This window comes from Ciconia boyciana, chromosome 9, assembly GCF_034638445.1.
Source record: "Ciconia boyciana chromosome 9, ASM3463844v1, whole genome shotgun sequence".
Taxonomy (NCBI): Eukaryota; Metazoa; Chordata; class Aves; order Ciconiiformes; family Ciconiidae; genus Ciconia; species Ciconia boyciana.
Window position 1 is genome coordinate 12,946,402 of NC_132942.1, and position 19,221 is coordinate 12,965,622.

The following is a 19,221-nucleotide window of genomic DNA, read 5'->3' on the forward strand; positions in this document are numbered from 1 at the left end:
AGCACATGGTATTATATATTCAGCCTTACAAAATTGCTGCAATGTATTTCAGTGTTACTTGACATAACAGGTTATATGACTTGGTTGTGTCATGGCCAGTAAGAGTCAGAGCAAAAATTAGAGGAGCTCTGGGTGCAGTTCTGGGCAGTTACTGTGAGCATTATCTCTGCATACATGTCCTTGAGTTACACAAAAGATTTTCTTGATCCAGCACGGCTCAGCTTTTACCTGAGGCTGCCTTTTACCTTAGGAGACCTCAGCATGCTGTAATTTTTGTGTCGGTGCCAACAGAGTGGTAGGAGCACTCAATTATGGAGAATGCCAGCAGGAGCTTTCTGCTCTCTTGAAAAGCATAGGACAGCCATTGCCTTCAGCAGAGTGACTCTTGATTCCTGCCAATACAGAGCTGAGATAACAGGCTTCAATCAGCAGCACCCTTTACTTGTGCTACTCAAGGCTCTGCCTTACCTGCAGACAACTAATTCTCGCCATACACGTTCCTGTACTAGATGAGACCCCCAGCCCTGTCTCCTGTGTCACAGCCTGGTGGAGGCTGCTTGGGAAAGGTATACCAGGGGTCCAGCCCATGCAGAGCCTTCCCAGCACCTGGTAAGCAGCAGACTAGAAACTTCCTGAGCGCTTAGACATTTGTTATAGCTTTTGCGGCACTTCTCTGTGAAGTTTCCTAATCCCTTTTCTCAAACCTGTTGACTCCCACCACACTCTGTGGCAGTCTGTCCCACCATTTGTGTTGTGTGAAAAAGATTTTCCTTCTGTTTAAAATCTAATAGCAGATCCAATCTTGTCATATGGCAGGTAGTTGGAGATGTGCTGCTGTTTCTGGGCTTCTTACCCATCTGCTGGAGCATCTTTCTGTCCTGTGACATTGAGATGTGACCTCTGTAGGATCCCCCTCCACTGCCTTGGTGCACGATGAGCCGGTGTGAGATGGCTACTGAGAGAGCTCGGGAGCCAGCCACAGAGCTCTCCCCAACATGGTGCCTGCTCTGCTGTGGTGGGGGCAAGTAGGGTGACCCTGTGAGCCAGCCAACAGCTACAGGGAGAAGCAGCATCCCACCAGCACGGCCTCAGTGCCGTGAAGGGCTCATAGGCAACACACACAGGTCAAGCCTGAAATGATGCCAAATAGCCTGGGCTGAATGCCAATTCAGTATGAAATAGAAGCGTGTTTCCGTGGTTTTGTTCCACTGTATTCATCTGTAATCAATTTAATCTGTTTACAGAGCCATTATAGCATTTTAAATTATTAGCTTGATAATTTGGAAAAGGGTCATAAGCACTGGACATTTTTCACACAGGGGAAAACATGAAAACAGCAACAAAGTGCCGCAAAAGTTGGCAATGAATTATTTTCACCCTCCTTATATAAATTGGGAATGCTCCCCAAATCCTCTAGCTGATGTGCTTGGAAGTGCTCTGTTTTTCCGTCTTCTACGAGTGGGTGTCAGTGCTGGGGGAAGGACTTGTAGCAGGGCATTAGCAGCGTGGACCCAGCATGCGGTGTCCTCAATAGCTGGACAGTGCGATGTATGACCTCTGCGGCCAAAGATGCTCTTCCACGTCCTTTTAGATCTGCTACCTCTGCACTGAGTCTCTTTCCAAGGACATAGGCTCCATCTCACATCTTTCAAAATACACTAAAAAACATTCCTTGCATGTCTGTCTTCATGCTTAATTGCTGGGAGCGAGCAGCAGCTTAAATAGATGCTCTTTATTTATTTGTAGGTTCCTTGGTCCCTCTCAAACTTCAGAGTGGTGTGACTACATTACCAAGTGCAGTCACAGGGTGAGTGACACTTTTGGTCTCACAGTGTTTATGTCTGGAGATAACTTTATCTTTGCCTTGCACGCTCTGCTGTGACCCCTGCACGTTAGCATAAACTGCCCTGCAAAATAACAGGAGGCTGCAAAAACTGTCTTATTTTCTGGGATGACTTAGTGTACTGCTTCCACATTCTCTGGTGTTATCTCTTGCAGAAATGTGAATAATTGCTTTCCAAGAAACCATAGGAGAGGTTCTGTTCAGCTTTTTTGTCCTTGGGCGCTTTTGTTGCATTTTGCCATATCTCAGCAGTGGGACTAATTTTGGGCTTGTCTCCTTTTCCTTGTTTTTTCCCTTTAAAAAGATGATGTTTTGCAGATGTCTACATATTGAAAATTCATTTCCCAGTGGAACTGAACAAGCAGCCATCTGAAAAGACTGTCAAGTCCCAAATCTGAAGGAAAGGAAAAGCATCTCTCTTAGATACCTGGCACCATTACCTGGCTCACTTGCCTGTCTTTTTAATAAAGTTGCATGTGATCTAAGTAACTGCAGAGCAGTGGGGTGCAGCCATGTACTAAGCCAGGCTGGCCCATTTATGGAGCCAAGACATGTGGGATGCTACTTGCAAGGCTTCCAGAAGCCAAATAGTCATAAGTGTATTTACAAGCCTTAAAGCAAATCAGAAGTCCTTGTGCAGTGCAGTTAGCTCTGTTCCAAAGAAAATTGGAGATGCCAGCTTGTCCTGTTAAACAAAAGCGATGCATTGACACAGCAGCAGAGACTTGAATTCACTACACTTACCCACTGCAAAATGCCTGGGTAACAATCATGGACCCAGACAATTTCATGATTTTTTTCTATTTTAGGGTAGAAAACCGAAATAGCCCACTACTGCATTTTCCTTGTACCTGGAGCCTGGGTTTCCACTGCTCTGTTTCTAGCTGGCTGCAATGGCTATTGCGTAGATGGATGTTACATTGCTCACATACCATGCCATAAATGAAAAATTTGGATTTCATGCTTTCTGCTTGTCTTAAAAACAGAGGGTGCCATGTTACTGGCAGGCAACATCCTGTCTACACTTGCATTGTCCAAGCTAATACCATCTGTCCAACCCAGCCTTGCCCAGAATGGAGCTAAACAGTTAAGTGAGTATATAGTGGCAATAAAGAACAACCCTTGAAGATGCTATTGAAAACAAACAGTTTCAGCAGTTAGCTGTAGTGACCTTGCATTTGGAAGGCAGCGCAGCCTTAGCCAGCTCAAGGTCACATGAAGTTCCATTGTGGGTTTCTTTTTTTAAGCTGTCCGCTATACATTTTCTAGAGCAAATGTGAAATGTTTGCAGTTTCCGCCTTTGCCTCACCTCATACGCTAAAAGTGATTTCAGTGACGTACACAGTGTTCAGCGTAACCAAGTACATTCTTACATCCTCTCTGTCAGGATGGAGAACATAAAATGGCCTTTTCTGAGTGCCCACAGCCTGAATTTCCAGCACAGAGAGGACCACGCAGAAGCTGCCCTAGAATGAAGGCTCGCCGTTTTGAAGAGGTCAGTGCAGAGAACCGAACACATGGGGAAGCCAGCTGGGACAAGGAGCTTGAGAATGTAATTGCAGGGAAAGTATGGAAACCGGCAGGGAAGAAGACCAGCCTGGCTGAACAGAGAGCTTTGGCTGGAACTCAGGAAAAAAAGGAGAGTTTATGACCTTTGGAAGAAGGGGCAGGCAACTCAGGAGGACTACAAAGATGTCACGAGGTTATGCAGAGAGAAAATTAGAAGGGCCAAAGCCCAACTAGAACTTAATCTGGCTGCTGCCGTAAAAGACAATAAAAAATGTTTCTGTAAATACATTAGCAACAAAAGGAGGGCTAAGGAGAATCTTCCTCCTTTATTGGACATGAGGGGAAACATAGTGACAAAGGATGAGGAAAAGGCTGAGGTACTTAATGCCTTCTTTGCCTCAGTCTTTAATAGTAAGACCAGTTCTTCTCGGGGTACCCAGCCCCCTGAGCTGGAAGACAGGGATGGGGAGCAGAATGAAGCCCCCACAATCCAAGGGGAAATGGGGGAAATGGTTAGCGACCTGCTACACCACTTAGACACACAGAAGTCTATGGGGCCGGATGGGATCCACCCAAGGGTACTGAGGGAGCTGTGGAAGTGCTCACCAAGCCACTTTCCATCCTTTACCAGCAGTCCTGGCTAAGCGGGGAGGTCCCAGTTGACGGGAGGTTAGCAAATGTGACGCCCATCTACAGGAAGGGCCAGAAGGCAGATCTGGGGAACTACAGGCCTGTCAGTCTGACCTCGGTGCCAGGGAAGGTTATGGAGCAGATCATCTTGAGTGCCATCACGCGGCACGTACAGGACAACCAGGTGGTCAGGCCCAGTCAGCAAGGGCTTATGAAAGGCAGGTCCTGCTTGACTAACCTGATCTCCTTCTATGACAAGGTCACCCACTTAGTGGATGAGGGAAAGGCTGTGGATGTTGCCTACCTGTGCTTTAGTAAAGCCTTTGACAGCGTTTCCCACAGCATTCTCCTGGAGGAACTGCCTGCACATGGCTTGGACGGGCGTACGCTTCATTGGGTAAAGAACTGGCTGGGTGGCCGGGCCCAAAGAGTGGTGGTGAATGGAGTTAAATCCAGTTGGTGGCCGGTCACAAGCGGTGTTCCCCAGGGCTCAGTTTTGGGGACAATTCTGTTTAATATCTTTATCGATGATCTGGACGAGGGGATCGAGTGCACCCTCACTCAGTTTGCAGACGACACCAAGTTGGGTGGGAATGTCTATCTGCTGGAGGGTAGGAAGGCTCTGCAGAGGGACCTGGACAGGCTGGATCGATGGGCCAAGGTCAATTGTATGGGGTTCAACAAGGCTAAGTGCAAGGTCCTGCACTTGGGTCACAGCAACCCCATGCAACGCTACAGGCTTGGGGAAGAGTGGCTGGAAAGCTGCCCAGCGGAAAAGACCTGGGGCTGTTGGTCGATAGCTGGCTGAATATGAGCTGGCAGTGTGCCCAGGTGGCCAAGAAAGCCGATGGCATCCTGGCTTGTATCAAAAATAGTGTGGCCAGCAGGACTAGGGAAGTGATCGTGCCCCTGTACTTGGCACTGGTGAGGCCGCACCTCGAATACTCTGTTCAGTTTTGGGCCCCTCACTACAAGAGAGACATTGAGAGGCTGGAGCGTGTCCAGAGAAGGGCAATGAAGCTGGTGAAGGGTCTGGAGAACAAGCCTTATGAGGAGCGGCTGAGGGAACTGGGGTTGTTTGGCCTGGAGAAAAGGAGGCTGAGGGGAGACCTTATTGCTCTCTACAACTACCTGAAAGGAGGCTGTAGAGAGGTGGGGGTCAGGCTTTTCTCCCAAGTAACTAGTGATAGGACGAGAGGAAATGGCCTCAAGTTGTGCCAGGGGAGGTTTAGATTGGATATTAGGAAAAATTTCTTCACTGAAAGGGTTATCAAGCATTGGAACAGGCTGCCCAGGGAAGTGGTTGAGTCACCATCCCTGGAAGTATTTAAAAGACGTGTAGATGTGGTACTTAGGGACATGGTTTAGTGGTGGACTTGGCAGTGCTAGGTTAACAATTGGACTTGATGATTTTAAAGGTCTTTTCCAACACAAACAATTCTATGATTCTATGATTCTATGAATATTTTGAAGTTGAGTATACAAAAGCAACTGGGAATTTGCACACAAGAAAGGGGGGAAAAATTTGTAGGGAAGGATGGCAGAGGAGGCACAGAGACAGAATGAATGGAAAAAAGAACTGCTTACCAAAACCTATGCCTTGGAGAGGTGGAAGACCATGGCTATATCAAGGCTTACCAAGCTATATCAGATGGTGAAGTGTCGTGGTTTAGCCCCAGTCAGCAACTAAGCCCCACACAGCCGCTCGCTCACTCCCCCCCAGTGGGATGGGGGAGAGAATCGGAAGGGTAAAAGTGAGAAAACTTGTGGGTTGAGATAAAGACAGTTTAATAGGGAAAGCAAAAGCCACGCACGCAAGCAAAGCAAAGCAAGGAATTCATTCACTACTTCCCATGGGCAGGCAGGTGTCCAGCCATCTCCAGGAAAGCAGGGCTCCATCACGTGTAATGGTTATTTGGGAAGCAGGGCTCCATCACGTGTAATGGTTATTTGGGAAGACAAACGCCATCACTCCGAATGTCCCCCCTTCCTTCTTCTTCCCCAGCTTTATATACTGAGCATGACGTCATGTGGTATGGAATAGCCCTTTGGGCAGTTTGGATCAACTATCCTGGCTGTGTCCCCTCCCAGCTTCTTGTGCACCTCGCAGAGCATGGGAAGCTGAAAAGTCCTTGACTGGTGCAGCAACAACTAAAACATCTCTGTATTATCACCACTGTTTTCAGCACAAATCCAAAACACAGCCCCATACCAGCCACTATAAAGAAAATTAACTCTATCTCAGCTGAAACCAGGACAAACAAAATCGTAACAAAAATCATTACAAACAAAAGAGTTCCTGAATATATGTGAAGATGGAAGTTGGAAGGAAAAGCAGCAGCAGGCAGTGAAGGCAGGGCAGAGGTTAAAGGTAGCCTAGATACTGTCACAAATGGAAAAAGTGCTTTGTCCCATTTTCATGGTGGACAGATCAGAGATCCAGAACTGGAAATGAATGCTTCCTAAATAAGATCAAAACCCAAAGATGGATTGTGCTCAGATGTGTTTCATCCCAGCAAACAAGCCAACTTAAAAGACCAGCCTGGCCAGCTCTTTAATGACTGACTCACCAGTTCTTCAGTGACTTTGAAGTTTCAAGATGAAGGAATCATACAGAAAATGGAAATTGGGGTCATTTGCTGAGGAAGAAGACGGAAAAGGAAAATGAGTGAGTAGAAACAACATCAGATAGGCCAAGACACAAATGAGCTATAACTAGGAAGGATTATAAAGCATATGAAGGGATCATCTTTTAAGGACAGGAGGAATGATAAGGCTAAGGAAAGAGAGAGTCCATTACTGAAAGAAGGGGAAGGGAAAGGGGAGCTATCAACAGATGTACGTGAAAATACATGAGCTGTGGAGGAATGGCAGAGAATAAAGAATTCATATAAATAGATAAATACATTGAGCAGCTGTCTCCCCTACCATATGCTCTCATTTTTTCCTGCTGCCAGAGAGCACTGATGTTTCTTATTTATTTACTTCTAATTACTGAGATACAGACTTCCACTGATGAGAGAAACGTAGCTCAGGATGCTGATCTTCCCTTTCTCTTCCCTCAGGGTGTCTCCCCAGCATCTAAATCAAAGCCTTGTGAAAATGTCATCTCTCTATACCCCACACCATCTCTCCAAACGCCGTGGGCTCTCAGCCCCCTCCCCAGGCTCAGAACACATTCAGTGCCAGGAGCAGAGGCAAGGGCCAAGCTGCCTGACTGCCAGGTGTTTGCCCTGCTCCACAGGGCAATGGCACATCCAGCAAAATCTTAGAGACTAGGTCGATGGAAAAGAGACGGAAAAGAAAGAGTGGAGAATGAGGCGAGTGGGAGTGTGTGCTGAGAGGTCTGATGTAGGTTGTTGGCAGGGATCACAAGGGCAGAACAGTTCCAGCTGGTATTTATAAGGCTGCTGTTTCAATTCAGGATGATGAGACATTACCTTTTTTCCTGGCCACTAATGCAATTGTTCATCTTTACCTACAAAAGAAATGCAACCTGCATTTTACTGAATTGTGCTTACTTCTGCAAAGCAAAATCCCTTGTTATTTGTGCTAAAAAAATTTGTGCTGGTCTCTAAAAGGCACGTGCAAAACGTGGATTGTGCAGATTTGACACATACTGAGTTCTTCTATCTACCTAGAAATAACCTGGGCCATCACACCTTTGCTGTCTGTGCAGACCTGTTCTACAAAGCCTCAGGGAAGCCCGGCGTCGCTGGCTCTGTGGAAGCGGGTGAGCACAGTGTGGCCGAGCAGAGGTGGAGGCGCGGGCAGCAGCTGGGCAGGCGGCTGAGCAGAGCGCAGGGGGCTGGTGGCAGCATGCTGGTGGAAAAGCTACCAGGAGAGAAAAGTCATTCTGGAACAAATTTTGCTTTTTGATTGTTGTTTGGAACAAAAGCTTGTCCAGAATAGATGAAAACCTGAGCGGAGAAGCCCGGCAGGACTCAGGCAACGATGCTCTCTCAGTTCAGGGAGGGGCAGAGCAATAGCACATGCAGGAAGACTTTTTTGCATCGTTCCCCTTGTTTAGCAAACACATCTCCAAATACCAGCAATACTGTTATCTGGCAGGAGCACTTCTCTAAACCCCTTCAATCATTCTGAATGGCCAGAACAAGTTTTCATCAAAAATACTCTCCCAGAACAATGTTTGTTTTCAAAATACAGCTCTGGCTGGCTGGCTGCACTGTCTTCATCAGCTGGAGCAAGATAAAAGGGCCAATCGCTTGGCTGAGTAACTCAGATCTCTTCTCAAGGGAAGCGGCACATGGTTCAGAAGGAAGGCAAAGAAAACAAGTTTGCAGTTGTTAGCCTCGTGCTTTCTCTGTTCAGTGTGTGCTGCGAGGTGAGGAGACAGGTCTGTCTGCCAAGGAGAAGCTACAGGTAGTGAGAAAACACCCAGTGTATCTCGCCGCAGCCAGAGGTAAGAGATTTGGGTTGGGACCCAATGTGAAACGAACCCGTAGGGCAGGGGAATGAGATTTTGCATCATCCCAGTTCAGTTTCTGAACTGCAGCCACTCTAGGTCTCCTCTCAGGAGAATTTTTCTCTGTGTGTATTGTTCAGTTTTGACAAAAAGGTATGTTTTGTTGCAGCTGCATTTTGACTGAAAAACTTGAGTAGCTCTGGAAAGCGAATATGGTACTTAACCAGACTGAAAAAGTTGGATGCTTTCATTCTGCAGATAGGAGCCACTGTGATGGGCCTGTTTGATGCAAGCCAGCAATGTAATTTAAAATTTTGAAATGTTAAAAGGAAAAATTATTTTGCAAATTACCTCCCTTACCCACGTGTTACATTTCTGAAGCATCACTTGGAATATCTCAACATTTTCAAAATAGTTCTTGCTTAAGTGGAAGTGTCATCAAGAAATGCAGCCTTCCTGAAGAAGTTTCAGTTTCAGTGAAATAACATTGTCTGATCTTACCCCATCCTGCTGCTCTGTTTCAGAACAAGAGGTATGTTAGGAAGGAGCACAGGGGTCTGTAGCTCTGTCCCTGATGTGGGCATCTGTGCCAGCGTGAATGCAATACAAACCGTGGTCTCAGGGTTGTGGCTGATCAGGTCCATAACTGAAAACAAACAAATCAACTGGCACCATGGGAAAGTGCTTTTCTGTTTGATTTGTCTGAGGTTATTTATCCTTTATTTATTTATCCATGCAATCTGCACGAGCCCTGGAGCTAAGCAAAGCACATTATGTAAATGACTGCAACACTTCATGGCTGCCTGCTCTCCTGCCTTAGCTCTCCTGGTGCAATGGAGGACACATCAAGCCAGAAGTTGGGACAGAGCAAAGATGCACTGGGCTCCCTAACACCACAAGAGAGTCCTGCCAATTTTGTACACGTTGAATTGGAGGAGTATGAGCCTGCAGACTTCAGCACCAAGGAACTCATCCTAAAGAAAGCCAGAGAGGTCTGCACATGCAATCGTCAAACCATCATCACCTTCTTCTGTCAGCTGTTCCCAGTGCTGGACTGGCTTCCCCGTTACAACGTCAAGACGCAGTTGCTTGGGGATGTCATATCTGGGCTCCTGGTGGGGATAGTTGCCATCCCTCAGTCCATCTCCTACTCCCTCTTAGCCAACCAGGATCCCATCTACGGAATCTACACCAACTTCTTCTGCAATATCATCTACGTTGCTATGGCCACTTCACGCCATAACTTCGTGGGCTCCTTCGGTGTTCTTTGCCTGATGATTGGGCAGTCTGTGAACCGGCACCTCCAGCTAGCAGGGTACAGCAACGACAATGCTGGCTCTTCGCTGGTGGGCAACTCCACCTCCTCCAGTAACGAGACAGCTGCCTGTGACAGGAGCTGCTACGCCATCACTGTGGCCCTTTCCTTAAGCTTTCTGGTCGGTCTTTACCAGGTACAAATGTTTGATGTTGTGCCGTTTCCTCTCTGTCCTTTCCCTGCTAGGAACTTCTCTGTGCTAAAGATCTCTAAGCTCCAGTCTTGGTTCAGACTTACAAGTCATGAGAAACCTTTCCTGATGTGACTAGGCCCTGACACCTTTGAATCAAATGTAGTGATTTAGAAACGCCCAAACACGGCTATATGTGAGGTTTTGTTTCCGCCCACATGATAGGCCACGCCCTTGGATGTGTCTGAAACATCCTTAGGATCAGACACAGCAAGGGAGGAGAAGGAACTGTGAACCACCTTCCCACCACCCCAGTCCTGGAGCTGGGCCGGCTCCTGGTGCAGGTTAGAGCAGGTTTGGGACTGGCAAGGACAGCCCTCAAGGACCCTGCCATCAGCAGGGGCTCCTTCAAAGTCCATGCTCCCTGGCAATGTCCCCACTGCCTGGGCCTAGCTGTCACTGAACAACTTCAGGCTCTTTCACTGGAACAACTAAAATTCAGTGCATCACACCGGTTTTATGCCACCGAGTGATACCCAGAGCTTCTTTGATGGGACTGCTGCCTGGACTTTCAGTGTTAACTATGTGCCCTTATTGCTTGTAAGGAGACAGCGGCAGGGACCTCGTAGGCTTCTTTGTATGGCATCTCTAGGCACAGACAAGTGTTATCGGTAGGTCTCTTTAGTTTTTCATACCCCCGATTAACTACTGAAGCCAAAGTCCTCTGCCTCACACTGAATGCTCAGCAGACAGAACAGCCAGAGGTGCTAAAGTGGAAGCAAACTGATATAAATTGCTGGCCATCTCTTCCAGCCCTTCTCATCGATACTAAAGGTATGGCTGGCTTGCTTTTCAGGTCCTGCTGGGGCTTTTACAGCTGGGCTTTGTGGCTGTCTACCTGTCAGAACCTCTTCTCAGTGGCTTTGTGACTGGCTCCAGCCTCACCATTATCACCTCCCAGATGAAGTATCTCCTGGGACTGAAAATCCCTCGTCACGAAGGGGTGGGGTCCTTCATCCTGACGTGGGTTGACCTTTTCAGATACATCCAGAACAGCAACATCTGTGACCTGCTCACCAGCCTGGTTGCTTTGGCCATCATAGTGCCTGTCAAAGAGATCAATGACCGGTATAAGGAGAAGATGAAGGCCCCGTTCCCCATAGAGCTGCTGGTGGTCATTGTAGCCACAGTAATATCTTACTACTTTAACTTCAAAGAGCGATACAAGTCTGCTGTTTGTGGGGATATCCCCACTGGTTTCAGGAAACCCACTCTACCAGATATAAAGCTGTTTTCCAGCCTGGCAGTTGATGCTCTGCCCATTGCTGTTATTGGCTTTGCCATGACTGTCTCCCTGGCGGAAATCTTTGGCAAAAAACATGGCTACACTGTCCGTGCCAACCAAGAGATGATTGCCATTGGCATGTGCAACCTGCTCCCTTCTTTCTTCTACTGCTTTGCCAGCTCTGCGGCCCTGACCAAGACTCTGCTGAAGGAGTCCACGGGGACCCAGACCCAGGTCTCTGGCCTGGTCACCTCCCTGGTGCTGCTGCTAGTGCTGCTGTGGATTGCCCCGCTCTTCTACTCACTGCAGACCTCCATCCTGGGGGTGGTCACCATTGTCAACTTGCGGGGGGGCCTGAGGAAGTTCCGTGACACCCCCTACATGTGGCAGCTCAGCAAGCTGGACACAGTGGTGTGGTGGACCACCATGCTGTCCTCCACACTGATCACCACGGAGATTGGGCTCCTCGTGGGTGTCTGCTTTGCTCTGCTCTGTATCATCTTCCGCACGCAGAGACCCAGGGCCACGCTCCTGGGCAAGGTTGGCAACACAGAAATCTATGAGGACCAGTCCACTTACAAGCAGCTCAGCAGTATTGCCAACATCAAAATTTTCCGCTTCGAATCATCCCTCTACTATGTCAACAAGGACTATTTCAAGACTGTTCTCTACCAGAAAACTGGGGTAAATCCTATCCTGCTGGCTGCTAAGCACCAAAGGGTGAAGGCCCAGGCAAATGCAGACACAGGCAACAGCAAGAGCTTTTTCGGCACCAGGTTTGACTGCCTGAAACAGGCCAAGAAAAGGGCTGAGAAGTCTCCAGCAGATGCCTGTCCTCCCTCCATAGATATGCACACCTTAATCCTTGACTGTGGGGCAATGCAGTTCATAGATACTGTGGGTCTCTCTGTGCTAAAGGAGACACATCATGACTACAAGGAGATTGGCGTCCAGGTGCTCCTGGCCAGCTGCAACCCTTCCATCCGCCACCGGCTCCGGGAGGGAGGCTGGGCTGGCGAGACAGACAGTGGTGGTCAGCTGGCTTTCCACAGCGTCCACGATGCAGTGCGATTTGCTGAATGGTGGTTCCACGTGCAGCAGGAGGAGAGCAAGGAGAAAAAGGATGCTCTCCTGGACCCCGAAGACCTGAACTTCCAGGCATCTTTGTAGACCTGTGTGTGAGGAGGGATTTCTAACGGGGATGGGCTTGGTATGTACTTGAGAGCAGTTTTAGTCTTCGTGCAGTCAGAGCATGCAAAAAAAGACTTTGATGAACTGTCAGCAGCAGGCATGGGGCAAAAGGTGGGGGAAGGTGTGGATTTCAGGAGAGATTGCCAACAGGTAAATAATCTGAGAGGCGTTTCAAGGTCTGTCATGACGGTAAAGAGCCTGGACGGCTTTTAACCCTTTTCCTTTTTGGAGAGGGCTGTGACGGCAAGAGGTGCCGCGCAGGGAGATGGGACGCCAGAGTTCCCCCGGCAACTTCCATGGAAGCGCCCGCCTCCGGTGCCTCTCCGCGCCTCGCTGCGCCGCTATCCGAACGAAGCACCCCGCGGCCGGGGTCACCCCGCCAGCGCCGGCCCGGCCTCCCTGCTCCGCTCCCGCACGGACACGTGTCTCGCGTGGGCACTGGGGGGCACGAGTGAGCCGCGCTGCGCAGCCCGCGCCAGCGCGTCCCGTCCCCGGGGCCGCTTCCCTGCGCCCTCCCCGGGGCACCGGCCGCGGGCCCAGGCCGCCGGGCAGCGGCTGCGCTCCCTCTGCCAGCTGAAGCCGCGCACCTCCGGTGGGAGGGAGGGACGGAGGGAGGAGAGGCTTCACGTCCGGCCCCTCTGCTTCCAGTCGGGGTGAGGCCGAAGCGGTGCATCCCGGCCCCCGGCCCCGGGCAGGGCTGGCTGGGTCGGGGCCGGAGAGGGGGGTGCCGCCGGCCGATCGGGGCACTCTGCTGAGGCTTGGGGAGCCCCTGGGAGCTCACCCACCGTCAAGAGACCACTCGACTGCCAGGATGTGCAAAAGCAGGAGGTGAGCTGGGGCCACCTCCGGGCTGGAGCTGTCTCCCTCACTGACATTCGGGAGTGGCTTGGGCCCCACACTGGCTGTAAGGGCCAGCAGCATGGGACAACCCTGTCCTTCTGTGTTACAGGTGCTGCCACAGTCCTTGGGGCAGCAACAGGTATCACTTTGCTGCAATGGCAATTGCAGGAGAAGGCTTTGCAGGGGTTTATCCCCAGAGGTCTGTGAGTGACCCAAGCTTTATGCCTGAAAACCCCATTCCCCATGGCACCCTGGCATTAACCACCATCTGATTGCTTTTTGGGGAGAGGGAAGGTCGAGATGGGACACTAAGGCGAAGGAGAGAGGACCTGTAGGCAAGGTCTGCCATCTGCTCCTCTGAGGAGCCCTGGTGATGGTTCCCAGCTCCCCACGGGGAGGCACAGCCCCAGCCTCCAAGGCCAGGCGTGAAGGTAAGCCGCTCCCTTGTGCTGTGCCTCTTGGCTGTGCAGCTCAAGGTGTGCATCCCCAGACAGGAAAGGGGCTGCAGCTGGCTCGGACCCACCAGGAAGGTTCACAAATGGAACTGGAGCTTGTTATGTGGAGTTTCCTTCTATGTGCAACTCCAGTGTCTGTATACTGGCCCAACACAGAATAACTAGAGAGGATGCCAGCATCCTCTCTTGTGGCGAAGTCCCTTGGAAATTGCATTGTTGAGAAGTGCATACCCCAAGGCATCTTTGGGTGCCAGACAGCAAGGCCACTCACCCGCCTCCTGAGACGTGCAGTAGTGGGGGCTATAGTCTGATTGCACAAGGGACGAGAACCACCAGTCCCGCTCAATCCTTCACTCACTAATGTATATTCATCTTTTTTTGGACTGCCCTTCTCTTCCCCCACAGCCACTCTGAGTCAATGTAGGAAATGGACTGCAGAGGCTCATTTGTTTTCCAAACACCATACAGCATGGAGTTTAACAGCCCCTCAATGGCCACAAAACAGCACAACAAACCTGGCAACAGCAAAGCTCTTCCCTTAAAAACAAACAGAATTTTCAGAAAATTGATGGGAGTTTGTTCAGCTGATAGTTCTCTCACAGGCCCCGTGTGTGGCTCAGGACAGTCTGCTGCAGGGGAGGACAAGTGCTTTCCCCTGCTGTTATTTACAAGCTGGGGTTCATGTGACTTCCATGGCTGAAATTACAGATTTCCTTCTCAAAAAAGGTATCTGAGATCACCAGCTGCTCTTCATAAACTGTAAATCAAGAACACCTGTGCCACAGCTTGCAATGGCCACAGTTCTCCCAGTGTTTGGCAGAACCTGTGCTACCTTCCACATGCACGGCCAGCTCCTGACTGGAGCGGGAGACACAGTGCTGTCACTCGTAGCGGTGGGGCAGGGCTGCCTCATGCCTGCAGCACTGCCGGAGGCGTGCAGCCGGAGGGAACCTCAGCTCCGAAGCAGACATGGGGACCTGTCCTTTCTGCTGGGCTGGGACAGGCAGCATCCTGCCGGCTCTGCTTCTGCGTCCCAGGGGTGAGTCCTTGCTCTGAGCTATGAAGGCTCCGCAGCATTGCCAAGTACCAGAATAGCCTTTCTTCCATGAACTCCATCTGTAAAAACACCTTCTGTGTTGCATATTTAATATGTGACTACTCCCTGGGCCTCATCAAAGAAATGCAGCACCAAAGATATCCCACTGAAGGGAACTCTAGCTTTGGCAGCCACTCGGGAGCCCAGGGACAGGAGACTGTTGTAAATAAAATGCATGGAAAAGGAATCCTACTGGCTCTGCTCAGGAAAATGTCTTCTTGTGGTCAAAAGACTATTTCAAATGGATTAAAGAGCATGATATGCCCAGCTGCTTGCAGATCCTTGGAGCAAGGTTGTAAGTGTCAGGTGAAGCTAAATTGACTGAAGAGGCCAGTACAAATCTTGCAGGGCTGGATGGACAGGTGTGCTCAGCGTGCCCCAGGTGCGAGCGGAGACAGCTCTCGGGACCTGCAGCACCTCTCTTCAAGGGTCCTCACAGGCCATCGCAGCATGAGGCAACTCCCCAGGGAGGTTGCATCAGCCACAGAGCGATGAGTAATGGGGCAGTTTTGTGTCTGAACAGCAAGTCGGTAGAGAAGAAAAGTCTTGTTACCTGCAAGGATTATGACCTTCCTTCCCCTTTGGAATAGCATTGCCGTAATTTTCTTTATAAGACTGTTTATGGAGAAAATTAAATTGTTTTAGTTAGACTTTAGATGCATTTATGATCTCAGTGGGGTCATAAAGCCACAGCAGGAAATAAAACCAGTGCTGATAATTCCTGGGCACAGCCTGGTGCAAGATAGCGCAGATGAGATTACTGTCAGAGCAGCGTTTCCCACAGCCCTCTGCAATGGGAAACGGCTGTTTATGTAAGCAGTTTCTGCTCAGAGCCGGGAGAGCTGTGAAAATGACAAAGAGATACCTGGCAGTTTTTATGGGATGCCTTCCCTTGGAAAGGAGAACCGAGGTGGCAACCTCCTTCCCTCTCCTCTCCAGCCCAGAGCAGCTGGCATCTTTGTGGCAGTCCTTGCACAGGCTGCTTGCCCAGATCTCCCAGCCCATCGTCTCCAGCATCACCTTCCAGCCTACAAGTCAAACATCCCCGTGACCCAGTGTTCCTCTGTTCCCCACAGATCGCCAAGGTAGCTCAAGGATAATTGCTATTTTTATATCAGTCTCTATGAAGAGGCCCTGGGTTGTAAATGACACAGAGGAGAGATGAGGAAGGACAAATGACACCGTCCAAGGTCAGCTTATAGTCAGTGTCATGGGAGATCAGGCTGAGCTCTCACCACCTACATCTCCTGGTGGAGGCAGAGGTGAGCTGGAAGGGACCACAACAACTGTGGGCCAATTCCCAGTGATGAAAGGCTCCTGGTGAGGGCACAGGGCACTTGTCTGCCCCCAGCACCCAACTGCAACAGCCCAAGTCCCCCCATTTGCCAAAGAGCCTGAACATCTCAGCTGGGGGCTGACCCACCGCATCTCCCACCCAGGAGGACATGCTGCTGCGTCCTGCTGCTGGCAGGCTGCACCCCAGGGCATCTCACGTGCCTGTCCCCTAAAGCTTCACCAGGGGCTGAGGAAATGCCATGCAGCTGGAAGCAAATGTTATCCCTCCTGGTAAGCAGCTCATGTGTTATTCTCCTCTCTCTCCCCCCTGCCTTGCTGTGGATCTATAAATACTCCAGGAGTGTGATAAATAGAGGATTGCTGCTAAGGCTTTGTCAGCTGCAGTTGGAGCTGACTGTGCAACTGTTAATTATGCCTTGGCAGCAGCTGGACAGGTTTAAATCCTTTTGATGCTTTGAAATGCTCCCTCTGGGGAAGTTTAAGGAATAAAGGTTGTCGTGGCTGATGGGTGTTTGCTTCCTCTTCTAGAAAGCGTACGAGACACTGCTGCATGGAGGGCTGTTCTCCTCGCTCCCGTTGCCTGTTCCTGGAAACGCACACTGTGTATAATGGGAAGAAGTTGCTTCTGCAGATCTATAACTGCAATAAGCAGTTAGCATGCTGCCAGCACGTGCATAGAGTTTACCCATGTAAGCTTTCCCTAGCAGACAAGACTGAGTTGGAAAGAGAAAGCAGTGAGCTGCAGGCGATGGCACTGGATTTTCTGGGGAAAAAAATAAAGGTTAGGGCCAGCATTAATGCCTCACTGGAGATAGCCTGGTGACAAAGGAATCAGCAGACAGTGGCTTGGGCTAACATAGTCCAGCTGCAGGTGAAAAGCTCCCGAGGGGTTTAGCACAATCCAGGGACTCTGCTGGGCCCCCTTCTCCTCCAGCTCCCCAGGAGCTTGCCAGGCTGAGCTGTGTGGGTGTCTGTGTCTTCATCTACAAGCTTGCTGCTCTGGTTTGCTTTATGGGTTTGCTGTGCCATATTTCTACTTGTGTTTCTCAGGAGAAAGGCTTTGCTCTGACACATTCATGGCAGCTTCCAAATTCTTTCACTGAGTGAGGGACATGCACCACTCAGCTTAAATTTTGGTCTAAAACATTCAAAGTCATGGGATAGCCACATCAGAAACCCTTCCTAAGCCACTGGATAAAAATTCCTTCATTTTTCTGCCACTCACCCCTACCCTCTAGTACAAAATGCCCTGGGTGCTGTGTGGGTGCACTGTGGAGAGATATATCATGGATGATGGATGATGCCCTGGCAATATGAAAGAAAAAATCCAAGCTGCAAACATCAGGTGGTGAAGGTGGGCAAGTGTCTCCAAAGCTGTTTGCAGAGCTGGAGCAGAGCCAGGCCTGGAGTTGCAGGGCTTGGGCCCAGGCACCCTGCTTGAGCTGTGTGCTCAAGGGAAAGACAGGAGAGAGGTAGGAGGACAGGTCTTCTTTGGTCCTGGCTGTTGTACTAGCTGTGCCAAGTTTTCATTGCATGTACCAAGTTTACTACTAACCTGAGCTCCACATGTCTATTTAAGAAGTGCTTTCCACACTTATTCTCCTCTTAGAAGATTGCTCTGGGGCACTGTAAGGTCCTTGTCATAAACAATAGTCTGCTTTCACAGACATTTCCTCCTGGACATAGTCTCCTTCCAACCATGATGACTGCAGGCCAAAGGCTGGGTGTGATTTCTGTTGCGCAATCAAATAAATGATGTTGCTTGCAGACGCTGCCTTCACCAAGCTGGCATTGCATGCAGGTATGGATACCCAAACACACCAGCCTGTGTACACACTCATGCACGTGCACTTAAATGCCCAACCTTGTAGGTGTTCACCCAGGCACAATGCTGCTGCACCATTTCCAAGACCCAGCTCCCTGACTCAGGTTCCCCATGCAGAGCTTTCACCATGACCGGGTTGTGATAATTTGCCAGCAAAGCCTGGGGTCTTTTCCTGCTACAGTCACATGGAAAAGAGCCTCCAGCCCCCATGTCTCCAAGTCCCGCTGCGACATTTGGACCCTGCTATGAAGGCTGCACAGGTGGTGCAGCCTGAAGGTGAGAGCCTGGGGAGGGGGGACGGGACCACAGCACACTGTTCCCTGCTCCATCCTTGGCAAGTCACTGAGCATCCAAACCCTCTTTGCCTTGAGTTCCTTCTCTCCCTCCACCTGCTGTAAAATGGAAACGATGAGATTCACATCCCTGAAGGGAGCTGCCAGGGCTCAAACCAGATGGCTTTGCAAGTGACATTTTTGGTAGCATTTCCAGATTTTCAATGGCCAGGAACAGCAAGGGGAAGAGACACAGCAGCTTTTGAGATGCAAAATCCCCCATATTACTTGACTGCGAATGTGCTCAATTTGTTTTTTCCACAGTGAATCTAAGAGATGGGGCTTTTCTCAGTGATGTTCTTGTGAAAACAGGACGTTTTGGTCTCTTTTTAATGATACGGCTCAGTATCCTCAGTTTAATCAGCCACCCACCACCCCTGGGAGCACTGGAGAAGCAGGGGTGACAGCTATCCATCAGCAGCCACTGGGCTCCCAGCAATCCTCTTCTCCCCTGCTCACAAACAGCCTCTCCTCCAAAGGAGACCAGATTTACATTAATAGCATGAGTGGCACTTATTATGTCGGCAGCACCTGGACTGATAAGGACAGTTGCATGAGTGATTAACATTAATGTCTAAAGAAGCAGAGCAGCTTCCTGGAGAGGCTGAGAGATGTTTCCTCATGTCTACTGGGGGAGCCGGCACTGGCAGCAGGTTCCCACTTCCCGCGTCCCAGCAGTGTCAGGCTGGGCAGTGGCGCTGAGGCTGCAACGACGTCTGGGGCACAGCCATGTCCTCCAATTTTGGACATGCAATGGAAATTCATTTTCTCAAACCCTGCTGATCAAGACAGAGATGTTTTTCTAGAGAGGAGTTCAGAGCCCTTGGAGGGAGCCTGTCTTTTCCCATGGCTATAGAGAGGGCCCAGGGGGACAAGTCTAATTTAGACATACCCAGCGTGTCTCTAGGGAGTAAATGGTGCAAAGAGCCCGTCCACATTCCCGCAGGCATAGTAACAACCTTTGCGTTACACACCTCATGCTAGTTGCTTTCCTGAGCACTCAACAACCATTTGCCTGGACAAATTAGCAGCTGACACATGCAGGTAA

At 49.9% G+C, this 19,221-nt stretch overlaps 2 protein-coding genes across 13 annotated transcripts in view; both read left to right on the plus strand.

Annotated features, from left to right (window-relative positions):
* The window catches only part of LOC140657080 (sulfate transporter-like), a 22,434-nt gene extending 19,124 nt beyond the window's left edge, over nucleotides 1-3,310 (plus strand). For all 5 annotated transcript variants that reach the window (XR_012044206.1, XR_012044205.1, XR_012044207.1 and 2 more), the window contains 2 exons: nucleotides 1,747-1,807; nucleotides 3,231-3,310. The gene's annotated coding sequence lies outside the window, so the exon portion shown is untranslated. The remainder of the gene's footprint in view (nucleotides 1-1,746; nucleotides 1,808-3,230) is intronic.
* Nucleotides 3,239-16,538, plus strand: LOC140657079 (sulfate transporter-like). Of its 8 annotated transcripts, none has more exons than XM_072873595.1 (4): nucleotides 3,239-3,338; nucleotides 7,624-7,715; nucleotides 9,229-9,859; nucleotides 10,710-16,538. In XM_072873595.1, the coding sequence occupies exons 3-4, from the start codon at nucleotides 9,242-9,244 to the stop codon at nucleotides 12,306-12,308; spliced, it is 2,217 nt and encodes a 738-aa protein (XP_072729696.1). In that variant the 5' UTR covers nucleotides 3,239-3,338; nucleotides 7,624-7,715; nucleotides 9,229-9,241; the 3' UTR covers nucleotides 12,309-16,538. The 8 variants fall into 8 exon arrangements, with proteins under 8 accessions (XP_072729696.1, XP_072729695.1, XP_072729688.1 ...); XM_072873594.1 differs by lacking the exon at nucleotides 3,239-3,338 and adding an exon at nucleotides 8,315-8,405 and having other exon boundaries at nucleotides 4,993-7,715; XM_072873587.1 differs by lacking the exon at nucleotides 3,239-3,338 and having other exon boundaries at nucleotides 5,238-8,405; nucleotides 8,578-9,859.
* Nucleotides 16,539-19,221: the final 2,683 nt, after the last annotated feature.